Genomic DNA, 25,922 nt, shown 5'->3' with positions numbered 1-25,922 from the left:
ACACTGTCTTATTCCTCCTGACATCTACTTGTAACAGCTATGCCCCATCTATAACATTTTAAAATAAAAACTAAATAATTCAATTATAGTTTGCTGAAATGCGTATTTTTGCTTCCGCAAACATTCTCACAGAAGAAAAACCTTTTAAAAAAATCTCGTGTCCTCAGAGACACTAAATATATCAGCAAATGATGAAAAGAGGCAATATGAGAAAGGAATACTCACCATTTTAGAAAACAAAAAGGTGACATACCAAGTGAGCCCCTTTTTCAATAGTCAGAACCTTAAAGGTATCAGCAAAATACTGTGGTTCGTCCTTGTGCCAAGCATCTAATTTGAAAAGCTATGTGCAATTACTTTATAGCTAGAAATAGAGACTTCTAAGTTGGGCAAAACCCAGAACTACTCGGTAATGGAAATTCTACAAGATAACTATTGAGAAAACTGTCACCTTCTGCAGGTTACTTGACAAGAATTGTTACAAGATAAACATATTCCGCAAACTGTGCTAACTGCACTCTTACTAATGACAGCTTGGGTACTTCCGTTTTTCAGAAATTTCTTAAGTGATGTGCCACGGCGCAGCTGTACAAAGTGCTGAGTTTGAACATTTCCTTCAACACTTTTTTCAGAAATTGTTTTTGGGTTTTTTGGTTGGGTTTTTTTTTTTTTTGGGGGGGGGGGTAGCGGGGGGTAGCGGTGTTTGGTTTGTTTTGGAGTTTTTTGTTTTTCTTTTTCTTTGCTCTGTTAGTGGAAACCTGCAATTTAAGGCTTGCCTTTAAATGATATTCTGCACATACAGCAAAAACCACTGGTCTGAAAGTGGAAGCAAAGCATTAGAGACTTTTATCTTTCACCACTAGTAAGAGAGCAGTTCTAAAGTAATTCTTAGTAAATTTACACCTAACACTACTGCAAGATCAGACCCTTAAAACATCTAGTCCTGTTTCACAGGCTAGTCTCATCAGATCTTTTCATCTTTGAAAACAAAATTTCTCTTCTGTGGTTCAGAGTGCATAGTATTCTGCACCATTACAAACTTTCTAAGTAAGAATTTACTTAAACCAAATTCCCAGCACTAAGGATATCAATAAAACCCAGAACTAGAGCATAAAATTGAAAAGACAGTTACACAATTCTTGTGTGTGCTTGCTGCCCCAGCTCACTGCTATACATCTTCACATCAACCTAATTCATTTGACACACAGTCTCTACAGAGCTGAGAAAGCCTAGCTTTCTTACTAGTTCTTAGTAAAAGCTTAAATACACCACCACCCCCCACCACCCCCATGTTTAAGTAATGTTAAGGTTGTGACACCAAACAAAAAAAGGCAGGAAATTCAAAGATAACACTGACAATCCATGCTTAATTCATGATTGTTTAACAAAAGGGCAAAACAATATGAGGAACTAATGTCAGCTTTAACTTCGCTCTATGTTCTTGGGCAAACAGGTTTGCATCTCAAAGCTTATACTAATTCAGTCTCTCCTGTCAGTCTAGGTAAATTTTAGTGATTACTTGGCATTTAACAACGTGCTGGATGTAAAGAAACTTTAAACTATTTTCCAGCACCACAGCATGTTACACTGTAATAAACATAATTTATTAAAAATGGATTTTTGGAAGATTATGCTAGACAAACATAAATAAAGATATTCTATAAGTCTTTCAGAAGTAAAGAAATCACACTTTGTATACAAAAAAATATAAAAATTAACAAGTTTGTAACATGAAATACAGCAAATTTATTTTCTCACAAATTAACAACTTTTAGTATGAACACATCCTTCAGCTCTTGTTTGAATCCTCTGCTGTCAGTCTTTTTGTATAATAAAACATTTTTCTGGGCAACAACATGTCAGAGAAAGTACTGCTGCCTATGACTACATTATCAGGGTGTAGGCTTTTTAATTAATCTTTTAAGCTTCAAAACAAAACTCAGTATTTTAGTGTACTTTAAAAATACTAATTGCATATAAGCAGGTCTGTCTGGTAGTCTGCATACCATCTTATTGTAGAAATTGGAAAACAAAAGAATGAAATTAATAAAATCATGAAGTTCATGCTTCATAGTCTTCACTAGAGTACATGAAATTACCTCATACTTACTATAGCATTAGTTGCAGGGCAACAATTACATTTTTTGCTGTAATTATTTTATTTATTTACTGCAATTTACTTAAATTTGGTGTCAAGATTTTAATTTCCAAAGCCAGCACAATTATGTGTTTCACCCTCAGGATTATCAAACAAAAAAGCATGGTTGCATGCATCTGGATGCTTCCACCCAGTCATAGCCTCACACAGTCTGAACAACTATGCATGTGAAGTTATGAGTCTCTAAGACCACTCAAGACCACCTGAATGATCCCACAAGAACTCAGGCACATGCTTCTCAGCTGATTTCCTCTACTTGGCACAAACACAAAGGTGCAGAGGCTTCAAAAGCCTCTACGGAAGAGAATGGCTGCTCTTTTCCTGTTGTAGAAGGAGGCAGCTTCTTTGACAATGAAGTTCAACTACAAGCTGAGCTTGCAGCGCTGTAAGGAGCTCACATTTTTAATTTGGCAGCACCTCAAACAAATGTGGGAAAGTCTTCCAATGAAGCATCAGGAAATAAGTGAAAAAGGAAGAAAGGAAAATGGCGAAGCCTGACTCCACCATGCAACACTCCTGCTAACCTAATTAATATTCACTTGCTATCACATTATTAATCTTTAAGACAAAATTTTGACTCCTTACAAAGCATAAAATATGCTTATAAATTCTACTTTGCTACAGTTTATTTTGCATTTTCAGCTCGGCTATCAGAAACAGATGAATATATTTGTCAGGCTGGCATGCTGAGATATGCTGAAGATTATGATGATAATCACTTAGTCTTAATAATGTATCAAAAATCAGTATCACAGCTGTTTTGCTGGATGTCTTACTGATCCTTATTAACATAAATATTAAAAAAATTAAGTGAGCAGTTAAACCTAGTATCAACACTATCAACTGAAAATGTTCTCCAGTTCCCAGTAATGGACTGCAATGATGTGGAATGACTGCAGAATCCAACACATTAGTGATCGGTGAGCCTCAGTCCACAGAAGACAAAAGAAGCTCAGGTTGGATGACTATGGTTGCCAAGCTAGTCATCTAAGCTCTCCATATGTTCTCCACTTACTCATTCTGTGTAACACGCTTCCCAGTTTTCATCTGGCCATGGTCACTCCTTTCCCCTCCCTCCATTCTTTCATAAGCAAGACCTTTCCCATCCTCATTTCTTTGCTTCAGTTTCTCAGTGCGTTTCCCTACTTCGGGAAAAATCCTGTTTTCCTCTCAATACCTGCAGCCAATGAAGGGTGAAATCAGTTTGAGAAATTATTAATCCTCAGATGTAGATCCTATTATTCCTACGACAATTCTTTCTACATGGGTTGCCAAAGTCAGAAAGGACAAAAATACAGCTAACAGACCTGCAATACACAAATGGACAGTCTCACTTCCAGCTGAGGTCCTGCACTTTTGACCCTATAGCACTGATAAGAAGCACCTTCATTGTCCATTTGTGTTCTACAGTCAATTCCCCTCCCTGAATTTCCAGCAGACAGTTCCCATTTCACAAATTCACCTTGGCCAAGTGGTATCCAGGCCAAGAAAATGTAAATTTTCAACTTTGGCAAGATCTGTTCTCCACATGGAAGGACAACGCATCTCTGCAAACCAGAGAAAACAGTATTACAGACTCATGCTCCCTCTCCTCTGCCATGCCCAAAACTCCCACAAGTGTTTTGTGTTTCTCCCTACAGCTGTATTGTGAGCTCATGTTCAAATACCATGGATGTGAGGCAAGCTGAACTCTGCAGACCAATGTACCCTTGAACGCACCCCTGCAAACCCCAGTGAAGTGCAAAATATGAATGGGAAAATAAAAGAATGAGTTTGTGACCACTGCAAAGGTAATTTATCACTTTGACATAGTAATTCTTTATAAAAGCTATGGAGTAAAAAGTTAAAATAAAAAAAAAGAGTGGATGAGAAACTAAAAAATCTGAAAACCTGTGACGCACATCTCAAAGATACAGTTTGTAAAGCCTACTGAAATGTAGGCATGTTAAGTGGGAGAAATTTGAGCATTTGACTTTACTGCAGAAATAAGTGTCTTACTTGAGGTCAGTGTCTCATTTGAAAAAATCAAAAAAAGATAAAGCAGCCTCCGCAAACATACTCAAGTGCTCAGAAGCTTTCCTATTCCAGACACAAATTTTGCCTCTCTATGTGGCCTATCAGCCAGAAAGCCTAATGCATAAGCTGCTCCTATTTTATCATAACAGCATTTTAAAGGGATCATGAAGTTTATTCAAATTTTACAGCCTACAATAGGTAATCAATCCACACTCATAGCTGCTTAGTTTTGCTTTTACACCATCCAGAAATGCACATATATATTTTGATTTTCTCTCAAATGCTCTCCTGGTTTCCAGGACAATCCAAAGGCCACTCCACCCAGTCTGCCCAGTAACCGTCACTTCTATAAGGAACACTTTGCAGCACATATGCACACTGACTTTCATACATCTAACCACAGATATTTTTAGGCATGTCACTTTTTGTATATTTCCTATTTTTATTGATAAAGGGTTTGAAAATTTTTATCTATAAATTTCAGACACTTTTTATAAGAGACCCTGTGCAAAGCTAGTACAGCTCTATCTTCACAAAACCAAAAGATGTAGTTGTATTACATACCATAGTCAGTGATCTTACAGGACACTAAATACAGCTCCCTCAGGTTCTGGCCTTCTTTGGCAATCACCTCCACACATCTGGAAGACACACACAGTAAAATCACTGTTAAAAGACACAAGATCATTTTCAAATAGCAAAAGCACAGTCCATAAGTCTAATGTATTGTATCTCAATTTTTTCATTTTGTAAATTGTTCCATACAGTTCAATGAAAATATATATGGCTACATGTATGCACTGGCAAAAAATATTATTGTATCTTGAATGCTTTTATATCAATATTTTGATAAATATTTGAATATGTGAGTTGCTTGAAACATATACAGACAAGTCCTTGGGAGAATAACACAAATGTGAATTTCCATTTCTTTATTAGTCTGTAACTTTGGAAAGCTTCTGTTGAAAGATTTAAGCTTTGAGTTCCTTCTTCTAGGGAAGAACTGTAAATGCACTGTAATGAGGACAAAAGATAAGAAAATTAATTTCAAATCCATGTTTGTATTCCTTCAGCGATTATTGCAGGAGTCAGCATGCATCAGATCATGAAATGCTACATGCCACTGATGTTCCAATATGTTGCCAGAGAAGCTTGTACAGATCAGAAGAGCTTAGTTGTTTGCCTTGTCCCAGCTGTGATGAATTTGCAATGAAACACGTTAAGATTTTTTCTGTTAATCTTGTTTGACTTCTTGTAAGCAAGAACATTAATATGAATTAATTAATTAAATAAATGATTAATGAAATAAAACAGGGTTACTACATACTTGTGATCAAGTCTATATTAATGTTATGTTTGCAACTGCATTGTCTGTAGTGTATCACTTCAAAAATATAGTTCATAAAATATATTTTTATTCCAATTAATGTAAAAGGCACTGCTGTTCATTAGATCAGCCAACATGACTATTGTACACATAAAAACAATTTAACACGTATATTTTATAGGATAAATCTTAAGAATTTCTTCTGATCCAATATATTCCTCTTTAATTTTCTGATCAATTACCCGATCATCTACTCTGCCTCTTAAATCAACCCTTCTAGTGTACACAAAATTAAATTACTTGCCAATTTAAAACCAACAACAACAAAAAAGGTACTGCTGAATTTGTCATAGCTTTTGGAAAATATACCAACATCCTCAGGGACCTTTTTCTTCCACTTACCACCACCAATAGATTATCTCCCAATCTAACTGTTCATGCTGCCAATTTTAGATTTTAAAAGCAACCACCTAAATCTTACAGCTTACAATAACATAACTGAATGATAGCCCTTCCTATCTATTTGTCCACTCCCTGCTTCCTTCTTCTAAAATCTAGAACAAAAATTCACTACTACTGCTAAAACAGCATGCCTCTGACAGAATACCTTAATCATAATTCCTTTATCACCATTATAAATTTTCAACCCTTGAAAATTGTGAGAGCATAATATTTAGAAAACTTTTGCAACACTTATTACTGGGAAGAGGTTGCCTTACTGTATGAATATACAAAGAAAGGAAAGAATATTTAACATGGTAACCCCTGACAGGGAAGAAAAACAGGGTTAACCTCTAGATTCTATATTTGTTTAAACCCGCAACTTCTCTGCTAAGAAAATCAGCAAGCATGACAGTTATTTCTCTTTTAGAAGTTACAACAGGACTATGCTTTTTAATGTAAATTAACCCCAAAATTATACATTTTCATTAGGTTATTTTCCTAAAAATCAGGTAAGATTTAGAGCATTAAACACATTCTATGTATGTCAAAAAAACTTCTGTTCCTGTAATACATGATTTTGAACAAGGATACTTGCCTTTGTTAATTGGCTTATTGACATCACCTAGGCCATGAGAAAGATTTTTAAAAAAACTTATTTAGTAAAATATGTCCTAATAATGAGATTTTTATTGATATTAGTAATATGAATAAAAAGAAAATTATTAACCTGTATTTTATTAGACAGTATGTTCATTAGATATTTCAGCAAATAAGCTAGAAATGAAAAGTGAATGGACACAGCTGTTAAAAGAAGCTTTTATTAATTTTTATCACATATATAATTTAACAGAGTACTGAAATTATGAGACACTTCTTACTTTGGATAAAAATTCCGAACCTAGAAAAATATTTTGAAAATTTTATCTAATGACTCTACAAGTTTTCAAAATATTCTGGTAATTTTTGCCTAGTGAGAGACAATTAATTGATGAGAAATCAAATATAGCACTCAGTGTCTAACAATATCAGAAGACAGTCAAGATGACATAAAAGACTACCCAATTTTCCCTACCACTTCAGTTATGCAAATTTCCAATCAATCAGGGTCAATTTTTTATTATTGGGGCATAGACATATCTGCATGTGCATCCTTCAGCATTCTTGTATGCTTAAATCTCAGGATGTTGGACATTCTCTGGCTTCAAACAAAATCACTTCAACTGTGCAGAAAGGAAGTTGTAATTTCTGTCCCCACTCCCATAGGATGCTGGCATATATTTACAGACCTCTCTTAGCTAATAAACGAGTGCTAGAAATGCAGTGTTTGAGAAGAAATTTTAGATGCAGTCAGTCACTTGATTCCAGGAACAAAGGACAAAACTACTTGCCAGCGTGGCCTTTATATCCTTTAATCCTTCCATATAGTGCCAGATCTAAGGGTTAAAGCTTTTTCAAGTGGCTTGAGTGACTTCAATCCTGTTCTTAATGACATCTTGGAGTCTAAATGAAATACTGTTCATGTTGTCCTAATGGAAAAAGAAAATGTTCACAGTCTTTAGCTATTTCTATTAAACAAAACAACAAAAAAAGAGGCAAAAAATATAGCTCTGACTGCCTCATTTCTTTTTGTTTTTTGAAAATATTACAATCATGTAACATCTAAAAGAATGAGGTAATGACATATCTAGCTTAGAGAAGAAAAAATCTAAATATAGTTGAAATATTGAATTTATAGGGGTTTTTTTCTCTGCCTTCTATAACTTGCATAACTCAATCTAACTTCAGTTTTAATTTCTGTTGTTCTTTCTACAGATCATTTCCATGTAAATCAACTTGCAGACATAGAAGAAACACTATATAGGGCCTCATTATCCTCTGTACGGTAGAGGGTCACACAATGCATAATTGTTAGTAACAACTGATTCTTCACAACATCAGGAAAAATAAGAGTACTTGTGTATTTATTACTTCTACCTTTTAATCTCTGTTAAATATGACAGCAAAGAAAAAGGTTAAAAGAACAAAATTAAATTAACCTTTTCTAAAAAGCAAGGATCAAGTCATGTTAATTCTTTTGTAATAATCCATCAAAATTACATCAGATTATTGCCATATCTCTCTCTGGAAGTCTTTGTATTTACAATGTTGTTGAATATAGACAACAAAGAAGTTAACCTTAAAAACACATCAGCATTATACTGGTAAATAAAGAGAATCTAAGTTATTATTTAAAGAGTAGCAAATGACAGAAGTGGGCAAAAAGATAGTTGAGCCCTGTAAAACTTGGGGACCAACCCCTATGTGCCAGGTAGCTAATGTGATGCCTCTTGGGCATGGTAACAAGAGAGTGCCAAGGCAGGGAGATCTTTCTAAATCTCTTAACCCACGGTTACTGAACAGGCTTTTATCAGCTCATCCTACTAATTTTAATAACAAAGAGGCATGCAACATTTCGGGGAAGCAGAGAAAGTTACAGGGACACAGATATTTCTTTTATATTTTTCCTCCTAATGTATTAAAATAAAAACATTCTTCCAGGAAGAAAAGTAATTTTCACACTCAAAGTAATTTATTACCAAAAATGAGACAAAGGTTCACTGGCCAAAGGATAAAGAAATAAAACTATAATTAGAGCTTTGATAATACACAACTCTGGATCAGAGCTGCCCAAAGCTAAAATCTCTTCACTTCTTATTTTATAAATCAGTATTATTTAGAACCATGTAATACATGAAAATATGAAAACAGAGAACATAAAATACTTATTTTAGGAAGAAACTGCTTATTAATTAAACTTGAAAATATTATTCAGCAAATTCTTATGCCAAGCTTTCTCTAGATCTACTCAATATTTTATGAATGCTTTTCTCTGACAGACTGATATGCAATTCAGTTTTATCGCATTTGATTCTAACAGTAGAGAAATTAATATCACACACTGTAAAATTTACAGTGCAATCATAAGCAAAAGGCAAAGATAAGAAATTGATTCCACACAAACAAGCCAATCAAACAATATTTCAGAAACTAAGAATATAACTAGAACCATACTACTTACTGTCAATACAAATACTTACAAGACCAGAGATGTAAGACAACTAGAGCTTGCTCAGCACTGATATTGAACACATCATTTCAACATCCCAAAGTTCACTATGTTCAGAGACTAACAAAGTTAAGACTGTCTCTCACTGTTATAATTTCTAAAAATGTCCTCCTACTTGAAAAGCTAAACAAATCTCAAGAACAAAACGATACAATTATAATGTTGCTAAAATGCCAGCATTTAAAACTCTCAATCTGGGTTACAGAAACTATGGAAATCTGTCTACTAATATGTACGTGCATTTATTGCTCTTCCCACCTGGTCTGAATACAGGACCGGAAAAATTACTTAAGTGTACAAAGATTTACTGGTATAAAGCTTCTCTGCAAACAAGTCTCTTCTTCAAAAGTAACATAACTGCATGACTGAGGCATAGGTAACTTCAAATTTAGGACTATCATCTGGATGGCTCTGACAGATAAATCTGTGCAATGAATTCGAAAAGTCAAGGTTTCTGACCTTCCATGATGTAATGCAAAATGGAAGAGCTTAAAAATCAGAAAGTAAGTAATTTAAAGCCCCATAATTTTCTTCTCTTTACCCAACTGATACCTACGTTCTTTGACTTAAATGAAAGCTTAAGGTTAATGATTTAAACTGTGCAAGCTTCTACCTGTGAGAAAAGATACAAAAGATCTTTGAGTAACAGAAATTCATTGTGTTTTCTATACATATACACGGCTTTTATGTTTTCGGTCTAATTCTAAAAACATTGGAAAATCATGTTTGTAACAACTGAAAGGAACTAATGAGAAAATATGACTACGGTATTTGTGGAGTAAATGGTCCCGGGAGACCTCGTTACAGCCTGAGATGCTCTGCAGCCCCAAGTGAAGCTAACTGGAGTTGCTATATACTGGTTAAGAGATCACAATTTAAGGGAGTGAGCTTCACTGACCACAGAGGTGAAAAAATCCAAAACATTAACAGACTACCTTGGCAAGATTCAAAATTAACATCAGAGTGTTTACATGGCTTCTTTGCATTTCATTGGCATATTTGTCTCTGAGCAGTAAAGTGAACACCTTACTATCCTTCAAAACATAACCAAGACCACTACTGGAAACCAAAAAAAAAAAAGCCTGGAAAGAACAAAAAGACTAAAATATATATCATGAAAAACCAGAAACCTTTCACAAAGAGATATAAGGAACTCCTCAAAAATTAGAATTTCAAAAGTTAAAATCAGGCAGAAAACAGTAGCTGTCTACAAAATAATAGTCATTGGTTTTGATAACTCAAAAATTCCTATGGAAGGCAACAATGTAATATAATACCCAAGTCTCTTCAATAACTAAACTGAACTTCTTACCACAGAAGCACATACAGAGTCTTAAGAAACTGATGTGATCTGAAGCCTTCTGCACTCAGAGGGAATAATCTGAAGGCTAAAATAGTGAAAGGTCTAACATTTTACTGAGAGATCTGTAACTCCTTGTAAAACCTTGTAACAATAGATGATGAACTTCATAGGCTGATGAATACTTATCCTTGGTTCAGGATTCTCTTTTATTGGTCTCTCTTTATTTACATTATGAACAACATATCTCAATATATTTTTTCCTAATACTTTAGAAGAAGAAGAAGTAGTATGATTTTTACTTGTCTTTCCATTATCCTGCTTGTCCTGGTTTCAGCTGGGATAGTTAGTTTTCTTCTTAGTAGCTGGTGCAGTGCTGTGCTTTGGCTCTGATGTGAGAGCAATGTTGGTAGGACACTGATGTTTTTAGTTGTTGCTGGGTGATGTTTATACTAAATCAAGGACTATTCGGTTTCTGGGGCCCTGCCAGTGAGATGGCCGGGGGGGCATGGGAAACTGGGAGGGGACGAAGCCAGGACAGGTGACCTGAACCCCCCAAAGGGATATTCCACACCATATGATGTCATGCTCTGGGTGAGGGGGAGTGAGCAAGTGGCTGCATGGTGCTTCGTTGCCGGCCAGGGTTAACCATGACACCGCTATACAATTTTTACTGCCATTTTAGTATTCCAATCACATTCAAAATACGTATTTTAAAATTGTTTTTAATTTGAACAGCAAGAACTGCATATATAAGAAACAGTATTAATCACAGAAGCAGCAACACAGGGTAAGACTTTCAATCAAAAACACAAACTGAATTTGAAAAGCACTTTTCATCAGGAGCCGATATGCAAAGTGTCTCTAGTTACACAAGTTAACAGCAACTATCTTATGGCAGTCACTAATTTTTGATTAGCAGGGAGGCATTTTTTAGAAAATCAATGTAATTTAAAATTAGGTTTACCAAAGAGTTTTGCCACTTATAGCACAGGAAAATAGATAAGCTTTTTTTCACACTGGAGCTCACAAACTACAGAAGTAAGGGCAGACCAGTCCCACCGTGTCTTCCTGTGCTCTGAGCCAGTCAGACACAAGCAAGCTCCAGTCAGGGAACTACACAGATAAATTAATCAGCACTGTGCTTAAGCCATAATGCCCTGTCTTTCAGCAATAAATATCTATTTTCAAATATTTATTAGTAGTCTTATCTAAAATTAAATGCCTTTATAATTCCTGTTGCCCTGACTGCATGTAAATCCAGCAAGCAATTAGAGCCAAGAAAGGAGAGATTTAGCAAATTGTTTAATTCCACTATCTGACATCTACATGTAGTAGTATTTCAGGTGGCCTTTGATTCCTTTCTGGCTTGGAGGAACTAGATACCATAATGGATTTGACAGAAATAAACAACTATGAAAAATAATTTTATTCTAAACCCCTCACGGATCTGATTTTCCACAGCTAATCATGCTGAAGTCTGAAAGACAATTAAATGGTATCTCTTAGTTTTTAAGAACTTTGAAATATTTTGGAATTCAGATTTGAGATGAAAAAACCCATTTAATACAGCACTTCAAATACAGTTTCTTAAATCCACTGTGGCAACTTGTCACCTATCATAAGCAAAGACAAGGAACTGTTAATACCAGCAAGCCAATGCACGTTTCTTAGCAAGCATTGTTTTGTATTATGCAAACAAATAAAGTCTTCCTTCTTGAACTGTTTCAGTTGGGCCTTTCCACTGGAAAACTGGTAATATACTTGCTTTACAGTTATGATACAGCTGGATTACTTTGCTATATTAGGGTGCTGGTGTAGAAAAGGCATTGCTTACATACATGTTGCTTCTTCACGGCTAATGTCATGATGGCTTTTCCTAAGGCAAGTGTAAAGGTAACTATCATAATGTTATCTAATTGCAAATACAAAAATGTACAGATTTAGAAAATAATGACTACACAGCAGCTGTAGACAGGATCAGGAGTTGGCAAACTAGATTCTACTTCTATGTATGTAAATAAATCCTTGTGAATTCAAACAAGATACTTGATGTCCCACCACCTTGGTTTTATTTACATAAAGTGTACTGCAGTATACAGAGAGGGTGTGATGACATTCAGCTGCTGAATGTGTGTTCTGGCTGAATAGTTGAAATTATTAGTAATTGACGCTGTACATGGAAAGAAGTTCAGAGACAGAACATGACGCATGCTGCTGCTTCAGAGTGCAACGAAGAGACACTCAGGAGAAGGAAAGCCTGAAGTGTTTGCTGTAACTCTCTTCCAGCACAAATCACACAAGCGCATATGACAGCGCAGTTGCACCATTTCTTGCATGGGAAGACTGCACTTTGAGCAGGACTAGCTTTACTTCTTCCTGGCCTTTTAGACATTATATTTACATGCTTCAGGCCTCAAGATTTTTCCTGGAGTTACAGTGGCCTTGGTTTTGATAGATTTTTTTTTTTTAAAGTAGTCTTGTGCCATCCCATTAAGGTATAGTATGTAGAGTAAGAGTGTCCATAATCCATTTATTTTTACTGTATGCACAATAGCCTTCTTGCCTTAAAAAAAGTTTAACAGTAAAAATAAGAAATGGTAACTGTACTGCTGTGCTCTGACTTCCTCAAAATGTTCTTTATACTGTCCTTTTAGAACACTTGGATAAACTTTACAATATTTTCATAAAAATTAAAAAAAATCACCTGGTATTTTGAAAATAAAGTATTTATAAATAAAGTGTTTATACAGCTCTATACTTCTTTATCTCAACAAGGACTGCACACATATGAAAGAAGATTTCACCACATTCACTGCTTGATTTTCATACCAGAGAAGCTGAGATACACTTCACTGAGCTTTGCACACAGGCAGCTAAAGTAATCTATTGAGATTTACTCTTTCAGTCCTTTGCATCACTTTTTTCTAATCCAGATAAAACCCTAACCTCTAACCAGCTATTCTTTTATGTATACCTTTAAAGACTATTGTTTCTTGAAATGGCAGTGCAGATCATGGTCAATGGGTGATGTGGACTGAGAATGGACTTAACCAAGGGTCTCTCCTGCTAACTTTAAAAAAAGAGCAAAACCTCTGCCTCAGTTTCTCCTTTCTGAAACGCAAACACGTTCTATAAATTTATCTTTTATTGTGCTGTAAGCAGAAGTGATTAAATATGGGTAAAGGCTGGGTTCTGTGAAAACATAAAATCCGTATAAAATTTTGATAGATACTCTGAATTCTATTCTTGGGAGCAGTACTATTTCTAAGAGATATCATGATCTAAATTTATATGAGATGAACAAAGTTTACAGGGAGAGGAAATATCTTTCATTAGACAGTTAAGAAAGTAAAGTCTTTTACAGGACATAAGGAAGCTTCCTGCAAAACAGTCCTATCATCAGATCTGATCTTTCTCCTCTACTGCTGAAGGACATTTAAGATTGGAGAGAATTTCTGCTTATATAAAATGATGATAGAGCAGAAGAAAAGCCAAGATAATTAAAGAGGAAAAAAATAAAACCCAGTACTCATCATAATTCATGTATCTTTGGAATTGATTTGGGGTCCAATTCTCTTTATATTTTAAGAATTAGAACAAGTTGGTAGATATGTTACATTAATTTAATGCTGCTGATGTTAGTAAAACTGATGACAGAAAAAAATGAAGCTCGGTTTTGGACAAATGCTATTAAGAAGAGAGATTAAAGAATGAGCAATAACTGATTTCTACAGTTCTAGGCAAGGCCAGTACACTCAGGTCTCTCTCAAAGGTCAGCATCACAGCAAAACTTGTATGTGAAATCTGGTATATTTCTGATAGCGTGTTACAATAAATTTTTAAGTATACAAATTTCAGCCAAGGAAAAAACCTCCATAACTACTACATTATTAAAAGTCTTGATTTGCTGTGGAGTACTATATAAATCTTGATAAGAATGCCAAAGTTCTTAGAAATTTCACTTTAACCTAGAGAGAATGCACTGAGATAGCAATGACTCTTACAAAAAAAAAAAAATGCCTAAAGACATATTTCAGAACCTCTTCACAAAATTATTATGAATTCCTTTCCATAAGGCTGTCTGGCTAGCATTTCTATTGCTGGTACACTGCTTGGAGAAAGCAACAACAACAACAAAGCCTGATGGTACTGTCTGTGCTTTGTATTAAGTAAAATTGCCTCCTTTTAACTCAAGACAGCAAGGATACTAGCAAAAATATTTACCAGAAATGAAAGAACAGTATTTGTTAATATGTGTCAAAATCTTAGCAGATCACCAATTATGTTCTGTAAATACGGTTTTTAATACCACCAAATAATGTACGAACTTTACCTAGTATTATTGAATTCTTAAATGTTCTTCAACACTCAACAGAGCAACTTTTCATATTATCCTACTGGAAAATGATGTGGCTAGGCAGAGTAGTAGGATATACTGCACCCTTTTAAACTGTAGGAAGAAAACATGTCAGTTTTCAGTAGCTGGAAAATCCATAACTAGCAAATGAAAAGAAGGAGATATTCCTTTCTGTTCCTGATTTAAAGTACCATCAAAAAATCAATCAGATAATTAGTCTGTATTGCTGTAGTAGGTAAAAACTGACAATTTTCAACAGGTAGGTTAACCCATTGTTAAAATCTGTAAACTAAAAGTAAACCCTAGAAGATATATTCTACCTAAATCAAGGATTTATATTTTTACATGCAATGCACATAATCTGTAAAAATTAGCTTTATTAATTGAGCCTGAATGCTGATCCCTGTGACCCCTTAGAATCTCACAGAAAATGCAGTTTCCCAGACAGTTATGCAGCAACAGAAACAATTTTTGGCACCTTGAACATCTTTGCATAATTAAGAAGTCCAAAAGCACAAGAAGATTATAAATTTACCTTATATAATGTGATGACAGATGCTTTACACAGTAAGATGTAAGTGAAGAAACATTTTTCGGTCCCCCCTGTCTTAGGGTCCCCTGAGTCTTGTTAAGATGGTTCTGATTTTGTGAGGGGATTGAGCATGCTGGTAATTATATATATTTGGTGTATCATAGCATTGCTTATAGTTTTGTAAAAGAAACATCACTGAGCGTTTCTGCTAGCACTTCCATCTGCAGAACATTGTCTCACTGGCTAAAAGCTATCTTATTTGTTAACATGTAATAAATTGCCACCCAAAACAAAAGAAAAAAAACCTTAAGAACAAATAGCATGATTTTGACGAAGTTCTATGAGTTTGGTAATTTCTTCTTCCTAATCTACCAGAAGCATTTAACAAACTATTGCACCCAACAATTAATATAATATTCTAGCTGTTTCTCTGTTCACTAATGTAAATATCCTGAATCTTCTCTAAGTTTAGATGTCTTTCCAGCAAGGCTTCAGCTAACTTTGCACTGAAACAGAACAGAAATAGTCATCTAATTCCTTAATGGCATCTCAGCTATGACAGTGATTATTATGTTCTGCTGCAAGACAATCAGGAACAGCTTCAAATGATTGCTTAAATTGATCCAACTGGACCCACAAGGGTGCAACTGTCTAAACCATCAGAAATTATGTAGTCAAAGTCTACATATTCAAAAAGCCAAGGAAATTTCCACAGGTTGTATTTTTGCCTCTCTGGAGAACACAGGCAAGAATTTTGTGATGTATTCATAAATCATTATATGTAACTATCATTCCATAGAATTTTTAATAAACCATTATTCATAAAATATAAAAAAATCTATGAAATCACTTAACTGCAGATCTGTCTTTCCCCACTTTCCTGTAGTAATACATTTAAATTAGGGTTAGAGCAAGCCACATTTATTTCACTGACAACTTTAAAGACATACCTTTTAATTCTACATATATTGCATCTAAATCATAAATGTTGCTGATGGTTGAAGCTTTACAAGGAAAGGACAGTGTTACTACATTAGTCATAGGTCTAAAACTTGGCAGCCACTTAAACCAGGTCGAACAGAGTTGGAATTGCCAATCTCTCTATGTAAGAAGTAATTTCCGTATCAAGGTAACACAGGCACATTTTTTCACTCAACAGGGAAGATGGGGGAAAAGCAAAGTAACTAGTGCGTGTGCTTGATAGAAACAGCAGGGGAGCAGGAAAGTGTTACATATTTTCCGTACGTGCAACTCTGAGAAATCACTGAAGGAATAGTACTAAGACATAAGAACAAGTTGCACTTTTATTTCCAGACAGCTGAGCAACCTAGACAGCAGAAGCATACTGATGGTCAGCCGGAGGAAACATGCCCACCACTCAACACAATGTTTCAGGTTATTAAGAAATTAATTCAAAGCAGATATTGCTCCCTAAAGTTGTTCTGACATCTATTGTGTTCAGAATTTCTAAGGCTGCCACCACATTTGCTGCACCTCATTAGAAAACCTGTAAGAAGAAATCTCTAAAATAACATCAGCACATTCTGTACTTTAAGAATAAATAGTGTCAGAGGACACCTTGTTTCAGAAGTTTCCAGTGTATACTAAGATATTCACAGGTTACACTGACAGAGATAATAGGAAAAGATTATGCTCTCACTCTCTTAGTTCTGATTAAATTAACAGTTTTCAAGGTTCACATGGAAGCCTCAAATAATTCCTGGATTATTGGCAGAACCCATAAGGGAGTCTGTTATTCACTGCTAGACATAGTGCAGTAACATTATAAATTCAAATTGTCACCTAGATAAAAGCTTTCTTGATATTTCTTACTAACCTGCCTGGATCTAAAATAGACACAGGTACACTTGAGTTTCTATTTGTCTTTAGGTCCCAGAACTTACAGGAGGCCTGAAAACTTGTTTTCTAAGTGCAAGATTGGAATTCCATTAGGAGGTGAATTGGCAACTAGGGCAGTTCACAAAACACTGGCACTGTGCTCACATTAGATTGAAAAATGAGTTTCTACCTGTTGCTCCCACTTCATTTTTTGGCTGACACTTGTTACTTTCAGCATCAAGTACACCTGATGAGTCTGGTTTAGAGATAATGACCCTCCCCATGGCAGAAAAATTACATTTCTCCATAAATCATAAATGTAAAATTCTTTGCCATGGCAAGTAGTTTCGAAGTCCAGGTACAGATTCTCTCTGATGTGGCCAGAAACAGTATTAGGCCTTCAAACTGTCTTGACGACAGGTTTAACTCCACTACTGGTTACTTCAAAGTGATGACAAGATCTTGAAATATTTCCTCTACTAAATAGCATCACAATGTGCTTGCAGAGATGTGTTTTAGTTAATGTTGGTCTCAGACATACCAGGAAACATGTAGGTAGTGATATGGCAGACTAAGTCCGTAGCTTGGGGCCATGAATGGAACAAATTAACATTATTTAAGCGCTCAAAGACACCAGTCTCTTCTGAAAATTGTGCCACAAAAATCAGAGCCAGACTCTTCATACTCACGGTCTAGCCAGCTGTCACACAATTACATTTATGAAGTTTTCAGTAAGGTTACTCCATTAATAAGTGGAATGTTAATGCCTTTTTTTATTATTTCAGCAACTTTGGGCTTTATCTAGAGTTCGCTTCTTATTTCCCTCTGGCATCAGCATGAATTCTTCACATGTGGCTGAACTTCTTTCAGTATCTCTACTGGTTTTGTTGAGAAAATTATGACAGTAGCTCTGTTTATTTCTCTCGCAGCAAAACCAAGGGGAGTTTCAATAAGCAGAGCTCATATGTCCTGAGATCTTTCTCTCCATTGATCTTGATGTGACCACTCTCTCCTGTTTGACTTAGTTGTGTGGCTCTGGCAGAATTAATCACTATATTCTAGGCACTTAGAGATGTGATTTCGTTCATCACCATGATGAAATAAAGTCTAAGCATCTTCAAGCTGACTCCATTCCCTCGGATCTTCTGAATAAAATTTACCTACTCTGTGATGGGGTTTCTGACAGCAGAGACTTAACCTAGACCAGTGTGAAAAAATGTTTCTGTGCTAAGTGGAGCAACCAGCTGAAGTGGCAGATCATGAAGAATGTGGGTTACATGTCACAGGAAAACCAACATCGTATCCTCTCCTGAGATTACATTATTCTATTACAGATATAGAAACAGACTAACATATCTATAAGTCAGGCTGTCACCAATCATGTTTTCCAGTTCAGCAGGCTTCCAATCTAACATGTGGTCAAACAAGATGGTGACCATCATAGGTATGAAAACAGATAAAGCATTTGTAACACTTCCTTTAATCCTAAGTCACCACTAAATTATTTTTTTTTTGAAGCTCATAATTTTTTTTTTAAATACTTGTTTCTTACAAATATGTTGCTTACATATTTGAATATTACGAAGTAAGATTTTCTCAAACTTTCAAAACTGTCAACGTGCAATAGTGCAGAATGTGACTGGCTGACTAAGAATCTTCCTAATAGACTTCCCTTGATTCCTGCTTATGTATTGTATTTTCACTTAAAAATCTGTAATTGATGAACCTTGGCTAACAACGATTCCCTCCCATTGTATCACACAGTTACAAGCAGAGGGACATGGTCATGTTAACACTGTCTCAGCAAAGTACAAAAAGTGAAAGATCTTTGAATCAGGTATTTATATTACACTTTAACAACTGCTAGATGAGAGTTGTTTTGCTAAAGATTTAGATATTCCCGCTAACATTGAAGAGTCAGTTATTATCACTGCAACATCAAGAATGCTGAATTGTATATCTGAATACAGTACTACACGTTTAAGGAAGTAAATAATCAGCAGGCATCAATTTAGATAGAAATGATAATGATTATGACAGTCTGCTGTCTTTGTGATCTTTAATGCCAAGTTTTTCCGATAAAGATTTTTGTGTGTACTGTGAATTAATAAGATGATGAATAGATGAAACATAACAGATAAACAGTATCTGCATATTTTTCTATACTTCCATTTATGTAGGGTTTTTCCGTTTTTCTGGTATATGAATATGAAAACAATGCTAACGATATTACAGTAGCATATTGTGTGCATATATACTGGAAAGAGGAAGCGGTTTCACATGATCTAATTCCACCCCTTACTATCACTCCCAAACAAAACACTGCCACCTTGCATACGTAAATTAGACATAAATAATGTGACTATAAACCAGTCCATAAAACAATGCTAATTTTTTCTTTAAGAAAAAGTCCTGCAAGTGTGAGTACAAACTTCTTCATGTCAGGGATGGATATGGTTGTAGTCACACTCTGACTACATCACAAAGACCTGCAACTAATTTACAATTTGACAAGAAATAATTTTTGGAGCATTCATCAGAAATAATCTCAAAAGTATATACCTTTCAGTCATTCTGACTCAGACATTCTATAGGATTTTATAATTGTTGGAGACAATGTAAATCTTCTGTCCATCAACTTCCTTAATTTCAAATCCAGATAATCAGCTAATATCAATTAGTCAACAGTTCATGTTTAAAAAAAGGCAGTCCCTCTTCTAAAATGAATTTTTATTAATCTTATTTGGGATATAAACAACAGTTATTAATGGATAATTTAGAAGAATTCAGTGAAATGGATGCAGCATAGAAGGCATCCTAAAATAAACCATTAACCTTTATTACTGTAATATGCTGTTAGAATAATAATCCACAGTCTTTAGCACCTTGATGTAAGAAACTGAAACTGCGCTAAGCGTATTCAAGTAAGAAAGATATCTAACTGAAATCCAGGTATCTATTCAACTGGATCAGGATTTGGAGACTTTTCTGTCCTTTAATAACTTTGCTACTGTAGGAATAAAGAAACAGCCATAATTCTTGCCCATCAGCTGGCATCAGCTATCATAACCACCATCGACTCCCGATACATTATTCTGAACCATTTTCAGTTTCCTTCAGTATGAGAAATTATGAAACCAAGGTCTGTCCCTGCACAAAATACCACAGTGATTACAGTAATCTCAGATCTTGATTTCTTGTGTGTCTCTCTCGTAGGCAGCTGGAGACAGAAAAAAAATTTCCCTTTCCACTGCAGCCAGTTTCTTTTTACCAGTGGTAACCTGGTGATTTCTAAAATGTCTCTACTTTTCAGTATGGCTCATCTTTGTATGAAATGCTTGGACAAAACTGGATAACTTTGCCTTCACTGCCACCATCTGGGCTCCTTACTTCAAAAATAAGATTATGAGCTGTGGCACAGGGACTTCAGGATGCCTTGACACATATAATTTTGTACATATTTATTAACAATAGTAATATCTACTGACATAGCACCTTTTTCCTCTAAAAAGATCTCTGTCAAATGGCTTTCTTTTGTTCGGATTGCAGCACAAATGTAAAACCAAGAGCAGTTAAAATTATTTTAATCCCAGAAATTAAGATGAACCTACACTATCATATAATCTAAATTTTCACAACTGATTAGTGACTGCAAATAATGGCATGTCCTCTTATTCTAAGACATTAACATTTACACTCCTATTTCAATTAAAAGTATCAAAACCTCACTGATGAGCCAAAGGCCTTGGGCTTCATTTCTGTTTTAACTAGCTATACAGTTCCAGCAGCACAGGTCCCCAAATTAAATACATGCCTATGATACCATTTTGCAAACATCCAGAAGCTTCATTGTTCTGTTACTTTCACATAAAAACAAAGAAGCAATGGTGAAGGAGCCCACACAGACTTGGGCTGCCACAGAGGAATAGCTTTTGATACGGAATTCGGTGTCTGTGTCCACTTCCTTCTGTTGTCTTCGGTAATAATTGTGTGCTGTAGCATATTCCCTGACAATGAGGAAAGCAACTAAACCACTGAACAGAGGTGGCCATAGTTAGTTTTGGTTATTGTTAGGCAATGGCTAGGATGGGTTGGCAACTCCTACTCTGAGGAGTTAGGATGGGAAACTAGTTATTCTCTTTGCACCTTCTTAACCATTAAGTCTCCCTCTAGTGTCCACTTAAACACATGTCTACTTACACTCATCGTTTTCATTCGTACTTATCCAGACCAATTGTGCTTAAGATACAAGACAAGAAGTTAACAGCTCAAGTCAAGTTCAAGAGTTATTAAGGGTGAGAACAGTGATGTCTGTCAAACATGGAGGAGGAGAATTTTCAGATTATGTTTGTACAGTAGGAGTATTTGACTTCCTACATAGTTTGGAACACTTCCTTAACCTGGTAGGTCTATTAGAAAAAGCCATAAAAGAAAAGTTTACACCTACAACCACTTAAAGGAAACATTAAGATGACAGGTAAAGTTCACCGTACCTGTTACTGCAATATATTCACGTAATTAAAGCTTTTCCCCAGAAATTCTCAAAGTTGAAGCAACAGGGGTGGGGGTGGGGGGGTGGGGGAAAGACACTTTGCAAACATCCAAAAACGTTTAAAATCTGTTTTTCCTCTTAGTATAACAAAATAGAATACAAAAAGAACAAATCAAAACCATATACTCCCTGAGTTTATATATAACATGGTTCTAAATTTTGTTTATGCCTCACATAAAACGATTCAGCTACGACCTCAGTGATTTGTGTAAACCAGCAAAATCTCAGTCATTCAAATAATCCTTTGCAGACCTCCCAAACCAGCAAGATCAAGGAAGACAGAAGTGGCCGCTGATCTTTAAAAGCACTCTATTTATGGTCAAAGGCATATAAAGGTTCTTAATCAGCTGTTCTTAAGGATTCTCAAACAGTTCTGCAGTGGTCATTGAAGAAAATTACACTGATGTAATTAACAACATATTATTATAGTTTATACTCCCGTACAAACACACTCAAATACTAACATCTAAGTTGATGGAAAAAAGTTATTTGCTCTTCTCTTTTATAGGAAAGGGAAAAAAAGAGTTTCTCAATGTAATACATGAAAAGCCTCCAAAACTAGAGAATGAGGTCAATAACACAGTGTAATACAGTAATTGAGTGACAAGAAAAATAATAAAAAAAGGACTAAATTAAGGTATCAGGAAAAAACATATTTCCTAGTATAAGAATAAATGAGCTATATAAAATTTTATGCAGGAAAAGGAATTCTCTAGGGTCAAAAAGCATTTAAAGAAAAATGTTTAAAAGAACACCTTTGGAAACAGCAATATTAAAAATCAAAGGTAAAATTAGAGTGCTTTAACTTGTGTATTGAATCTACCAGTTAATAAACTAGATGATTATACTGTATCTTGTATCTGCTGAAAAAATGCAATGGAATAAAAGTACAGTCAATGCAGATTTTGCCCTGCAATTGCTTAGCATATCCATATACTTCCCAAACATACTGTGAGTCCCCATTAAAGGTTTCAGTGGTTTTTTTTAAAGACTGTATACTGGGAAAAAAACAGGTCTTTGTAGTTCTGTTCAAGCTCCTTATATTAAGATCATAGAATGAGAGAGTCACAGAATGGGTTGGGAAGGAACTTAAAAATCACCTAGTTGCAACCCATGTGCTGTGGGCAGGGACACCTTCCACTAGACCAGGTTGCTCAAAGCCCCGTCCAGCCTGGCCTTCAACACTCCCAGGGATGGGGCATCCACAGCTGCTCTGGGAAACCTGTTCCAGTGTCTCAGCGCCCTCACAGTAAAGAGTTTCTTCCTTATTTCTAATCTAAATCTACCCTCTTTCAGCTTACATCCATTCCCTTGTCCTACCACTACATGCCCCTGTAAAAAGTCCCTCTCCCGCTTCCCTGTAGGCCCCTTTAGGTGCTGGCAGGCTGCTGTAAGGTCTCCCAGAGCCTTCTCCTCTCCAGGCTGAACAACCCCAACTCTCTCAACCTGTCTTCATAGCAGAGGTGCTCCAGCCCTCTGATCATCTTCATGGCCTCCTCTGGACTCACTCCAACAGGTCCATGTTACTCTTATGCTGGAAGCCCCAGAGCTGAATGCAGTACTTCGAGTGGGATCTCACAACAGGGAGTAGAGGGGGAGAATCACCTCGACTGCCTGCCCACACTTCTTTTTGACGCAGCCCAGGATATGATTGGCCCTCTGGGCTTTAAGTGTGTGTTGCAGCGCCACGCTGATCTCATCCACCAACACCCCCAAGTCCTCCTCAGGGCTGCTCTCAGACCATTCTCTTCCCAGGCTGTATTTGTTCTTGAGATTGCCCCAACCCATGCGTAGGACCTTGCACTTGACCCTGTTGAACTTCATGAAGTTTGCATTGACCCACCCCTCAAGCCTGTCAAGTTCCCTCTGGAAGGCACTCCCTCCCTCCAGCATGCCAACTGCACCACACAGCTTGGTACTGTCAGCAAACTTGCTGAGGATGCACTCAATCCTAGTGTCCATGTCCCCAACAAAGGTGTTAAGCAGCTCCGGTCCCAGTACCAACCCCCTGAGGAACATTATACTCATCATTCGTGGTGTTCTCTCTCCATTTCTCCTTGGACATCAAGCCACTGATGGCAACTCTTTTGAGTGTGACCATCCAGCTAATTCCTTAGCTACTGAGTGGTCTACCCATCAAATCCATGTCTCTCCAATTTAGAGTAAAAGATGTCTTGCAGAACAGTATCAAATGCTTTGCACAAGTCCAGGTAGGTGCCATCACTTGCTCTTCCCTCATCCACCAATGCTGTAACCCTGTTATGAAGGCCACCAATTACGTCAGACGCACCTTGCCCTTAGTGAAGAACATCCTTATTTTCCATGTGCTTTAGTGTAGTTTTCAGGAGGACCTGCTCCATGATCTTACCAGGCACAGAGGTGAGACTGACTGGCCTGCAGCTCCCCAAGTCTTCCTTTTTTCACTTTTTAAAAAATGGAGGATACATTTCCCCTCTTCCAGTCAGTGGGAACCTCACTGTACTGCCATGACTTCTCAAATATGATGAACAGTGGCTTAACTGATTCATCTGCCAGTTCCCTCAGGACCCACAAATGCATCTCATTAGGTCCCTCAGACTTGTGCACCTTCAGGTTCCTTAGATGGTCTCAAACCTGGTCTTGTCTTACAGCAGACAGTTCTTCACTTTCCCAGTCCCTGCCTTTGCCTTCTGTGACTTGGGTGGTGTGGCTGGAGCACTTGGCAGTGAAGAATGAGGTAAAAGTCATTGAATACCTGAGCCTTCTCCATGTCCTGGCTAACCAGGTCTCCCACTTCCTTCTGGAAAGGGTCTGCGTTTTCCCTAGTCTTCCTTTTATCACTGACATGCCTACAGAAGTTCTTCTTCTTGCCCTTGATGCCCCTGGACAGATTTAATTCTATCCAGGTTTTAGCTTTCTAATCTGAATCCTGACTACTCAGACAATTTCTCTGTATTCCTCCCAGGCTACCAGTCCTTTCTTCCACCCTCTGTAGGCTTCCTTTTTGGCTTTCAGTTTGTCCAGAGGCTCCTTATTGATCCGTGCAGTCTCCCAGCCCTTCTTTCCAACTTCCTCTTCGTTGGGATGTATTACTCGTGAGCTTGGAGGAGGCGATCCTTGAATACTAACCAGTTTTCTTGGGCCCTTCTTCATTCCAGCACTTCATCCCATGACCCCTGAAGAGGCCAAAGGCTCCTCTCCTGAAGCCCAGGGTAGCGATCCTGCTGTGCACCCTCTTTTCTGTCCTAAGGATCTTGAACTCCACCATTTCATGGTCAGTGCAGCCAAGGCTGCCCATGAGCTTCACATTCCCCACCAGCCCCTCCTTGTTGGTGAGAACTAGGTCCAGCACAGCATGTCTCCTTGTTGGCTCCTCTAACCACTTGGAGGAGGAGGTTATCATCAACGTGTTCCAAAAACCTCCTGGATTGCTTATGCCCTGCTGTGTTGCCCCTCCAACAGATATCAGCATGGTTGAAGACCCCCATGAGGATCAGGACTTGTGAACATGAGGCTGCTCCTACTGGTCTAACAGAAGGCCTCATCCACTCGGTCTTCCTAGACAGGCACCCTGTAGCAGATGCCCACTATAACTTCACCTGTCCCTGCCCTGCCTTTAATCCTGACTCACAAGCTCTTGGTCACCTCCTTATCCATCCCCAGACAGGGGACATCAATGCTTATGCTACTAAGCATAAATACAAATAAAAAAAAACATGTAACAATACAAAGCACCCCCAAACCCACTATACATAATTCTAAGAAGGAAAAAAAAAAGGTTTTGTCTCTTAGGGAATAATCAAACATGGATTTACAGATCTTACAAAGAATTGTTGCAGGTTAGGTATCTTGAACATTACAAATAACAAATACTTTTTTAATGTTGAATGATGTTCGAAACAGTTATTTGCTGTGTAATTACGGAAAATCAAAGATAAAACAATACAAGTAATTATCATAACCATCACTGAATAGTAAATACAAGTTGTTATACTAATACAGGCTATGTAATGAATAATAATACAGGCTATGTAATAAATATTACAGAGGCCTTAATATAGTAATGGTTCATGGTTTTGGACAGCAGTCTGAGCCGAGTGTTAGTATCTATGTTTGTACACATGTGACTACAATTGCAAATAGATACACAGCTTCCCAAGCAGCCCTATGAATAAAAGCCAGATAAATATGTATGATAATACATTTAAATTATATATTGAATTTTGTTTCTGAAAACGCAAGTTGCTGCATAGTTACATCGAAGAATCTGTCAGATGTGACAAAAAGGCAAAAAAAAAAGAACATGTAC

At 36.6% G+C, this 25,922-nt stretch overlaps 1 protein-coding gene across 1 annotated transcript in view; it reads right to left on the bottom strand.

Moving 5' to 3' along the window:
• FBXL17 (F-box and leucine rich repeat protein 17) overlaps positions 1-25,922 on the bottom strand; it is a 252,591-nt gene that overhangs the window by 79,431 nt on the left and 147,238 nt on the right. Inside the window, exon 11 of the mRNA XM_037373398.1 lies at positions 4,739-4,815. Coding sequence (XP_037229295.1) covers positions 4,739-4,815 — 77 coding nt within the window. The remainder of the gene's footprint in view (positions 1-4,738; positions 4,816-25,922) is intronic.

Source organism: Falco rusticolus, chromosome Z (genome assembly GCF_015220075.1).
Source record: "Falco rusticolus isolate bFalRus1 chromosome Z, bFalRus1.pri, whole genome shotgun sequence".
Lineage (NCBI taxonomy): Eukaryota > Metazoa > Chordata > Aves > Falconiformes > Falconidae > Falco > Falco rusticolus.
The sequence above is the reverse complement of the archived record's forward strand: the minus strand, read 5'-3'. Positions and strand labels throughout refer to the sequence as shown.